Here is a 3,289-nt window from a genome sequence, read left to right on the forward strand (position 1 = left end):
AGAAAAAATAACATTATCATTTTCAAATACTTATTATTGGTGCCTGGGGACATGCCTACAGAAACTCTGGTAGAATTTATTTGCAAATTTAGAAATATTAGATCTATTATAAAGCCAGGTTTACCCTGATACAGTTATTTTTGTCCTTGGGGATAAATGAATCTTTGCCTAATGGTTTTATAGGAAACCATTTTTCTCAACTTCAAGCCTTACATAAACAGATAATTTCAACCAGGACTAATAAGGAGAAGGTTTTTTTTTCTCCGTATATTTCTCCACATACAAAATTCAGTGCCTGTTTCTGAACTAAACTTTCATTTCTTTAATAAGAATATTTTATAAATTAAAATCTATTTTAAATAAAAATGCAGTAGAAATATATCACTTTTATGAGTATATAAATTGTCCATAATGCCTGATTGTGTGTGTGTGTGTGTGTGTGTGTGTGTGTGTGTGCGCCTCCAGGATTATTGCTGGGTCTTTGTGCCTGCACTATGAATCCACTGCTCCTGGAGACTATTTTTCCCCTTTTGTTGCCCTTGTAGTTTATAGTTGTTGTTATTATTATTTCTGTCGTTGTTGTTGGATAGGACAGAGAGAAATCGAGAGAGGAGGGGAAGATAGAAAGGGGGAGAAAAAGACAGATACCTGCAAACCTACTTCACTGCCTGTAAAGCGACTCCCCTGCAGGTGGGGAACTGGGGTCTTGAACCTGGATCCTTATGTCAGTCCTTGTGTTTGCCATATGCGCTTAATCAGCTGTGCTACTGCCCGGCCCCAAGCCTGAATTTTTATAAAAGAATATAAGCATTATGGCTCAGTCACTTAAATAGTTACATTATTTATGCTAACCGTAAATTGTAGTAAAATTGTAGCATGTGGAAGCAATGGAAACCTATCAATAAACAGTGATATGTACTCTATGTCAAAATGCAGATATAGAGCTATTATTATCCAAGTGTATCTTACCTTTTCACTAATAGTATTTTCTTCATTTCCAAAATTTAAGTGGGAATTGATGTTTGTATTAGACTTATATTTTAACAACAGAACATAAGATCAGAAATCTTGATTAATGTAGTTTTATCCTTACTCAAATAAAAAGTTTTAAACACCTTGGGTTTAACTGTGGGGATTACACTTCTTCCATATGGCTTTGAAAACTTGTCTTACTATAACATAAATTAAGTACAGCTAATATCAAGGAAATAAGGGAAAAATTGTAGCACATGGACTACATTTTATTTTATAAGAACTCAGCTATGATTTGTACAGAAAGATTATATAAAATACTGAGAAATGTGTAGTACTGCTTATTCTCACTGTGATTGCAACTGTTAACCAGTGCAGACTGATAACATTAGCCATTTACCCAGCAGAAATAAAGTTGGCATCCATTACATTATGCAATTAGGAATTTTTTATAGTGATTTGAGCAAAACAAGCATTCCCTCGTTATTTGACTTGAGTATCACATGCTTTCTTTGAAAAATTCTGATTACCAAAAAGATTATAAAAATACTTTTATGGTTGTATGTAAAACAGAGTTGAGAACGGTCTGGATTCAGATAAGTATAAATAAGATTCATTTCCTAGAATATTTGGCAGGGAACTTGAAATTCTGTGGGACTCAGTTCAAATTATTTTTTTGTGAAAAATGATTCTATGTCTTATTAAGTGTACCTGGCAATCCTGGCTTCTGCTCACTAGCTACTCATCAGTTTTGTGAGAATAACAGCCCTCTCCCACACACAGGATGGGCACATTTGCAGACTGTAACTTCAATCAACACTTGGGCAAGTGTTACATTTTAAGTATCAGAATCAGTTATTTACTATTATTGGGTGGCTGATTATCATTTGAAAACACTTTAATCAAAAAACTTCAACAAGTACTTTCTATTAACGTTATCTAAATCTGCACTAGGAAATTTCATAATTACCATGACGTATAATAAAAAAAATCTTACTGGAAAGTGAGTATTGCACAAGCTACATGGTTAGTTTAAAATGATCCATTGACAGAGTAGCAAAACCTAAGAAAGTCAACAAGCTAAGAGCTTCAAAGTAGCCAAGTTCAAGTGCTCCAGAAAGACTTTGCTCCATCACCTACTAGAGGATTTTATCTCCTGTTTTTTATTTGTTTGTTTGTTTTTTGAGGGCAAGCAGTGGATGGGTGGATGGGGCAGTTTGAAGTACACGTGTAATCTCACCACTCCAGGAGAATTTTTTTGTTTCATTCAGAGACACAGAGGAGTGACACCAATACCCTTTTATACGGTGTGCCGGGACTTGAACCTGCACCAAGAATATAAGGTGGGTGGCCAGCCTGAAGAGCTATTTTTATAGCTCCAAAGACTTTTGCTTTTAGATCTAATTAGGAAAATGGTGGTCATCTTCTTGCCGGCAAACATCTTTTTGAATTTACCTCAGTTGAACTTTTCTTGTCTTTCTTTCTTTCTTTCTTTCTTTCTTTCTTTCTTTCTTTCTTTCTTTCTTTTATTTTATTTATAAAAAGGAAACATTGGGTGGCTTTGGCAGCTCTGGGCGAGTGCAAGTAACAATCACCATGAATCTTCAGAGGCTCTTCCGGTTGCCCTCACTCGTTCGGTCTGCGGTCTCTGTCCATTTGAGGAGAAACATCGGCGTTACAGCAGTGGCATTTAATAAGGAACTTGATCCTATACAGAAGCTCTTTGTGGACAAGATTAGAGAATACAGAACTAAGCGACAGTCATCTGCAGGACCGGTGGATGTTGGTCCAGAGTATCAACAAGATGTGGACAGGGAGCTTTTAAAGCTTAAGCAAATGTTTGGCAAATCAGACATGAATACCTTCCCTACCTTCACATTTGAAGATCCCAAATTTGAAGTCCATGACAAACCCCAGTCTTGAAGAAATGATGTATGACTTATCTGGTAATTGGCCCTAGATTAGGTTCTAATACAACTGTTGGAAGTATCAGAAAATAAACGCACATTTCACCACTGTCAAAAAAAAAAAAAAAGGAAACATTGACAGAACCTTAGGATAAGAGGGGTACAACTCCACACAGTTCCCACCACCAGATCTCCGTATCGGCTCCCCTCCCCTGACAGCTTTCCTATTCTTTAACCCTGTTGGAGTATGGACCCAAGGTTATTGTAGGATACAGAAGGTAGAAAGTCTGGCTTCTGTAATTGCTTCCCCACTGAACATGAACATTGACAGATTGATCCATACTCCCAGCCTATCTCTCTCTTTCCCTAGTAAGGCGGGGTTCTTGGGGAAGCGAAGCTCCAGGACACAT

General features: G+C 36.8%; 1 protein-coding gene across 1 annotated transcript; it reads left to right on the forward strand.

Moving 5' to 3' along the window:
* The first annotated feature begins 2,503 nt into the window (after nucleotides 1-2,503).
* Nucleotides 2,504-3,012, forward strand: LOC103118786 (ATP synthase-coupling factor 6, mitochondrial-like). Its single transcript, XM_007528992.3, has one exon. It carries the CDS (start codon nucleotides 2,569-2,571, stop codon nucleotides 2,893-2,895), a length of 327 nt encoding a protein of 108 aa, XP_007529054.1. The 5' UTR covers nucleotides 2,504-2,568; the 3' UTR covers nucleotides 2,896-3,012.
* Nucleotides 3,013-3,289: the final 277 nt, after the last annotated feature.

The sequence above is a fragment of the Erinaceus europaeus genome, chromosome 18 (assembly GCF_950295315.1).
Source record: "Erinaceus europaeus chromosome 18, mEriEur2.1, whole genome shotgun sequence".
NCBI classification, from domain to species: domain Eukaryota; kingdom Metazoa; phylum Chordata; class Mammalia; order Eulipotyphla; family Erinaceidae; genus Erinaceus; species Erinaceus europaeus.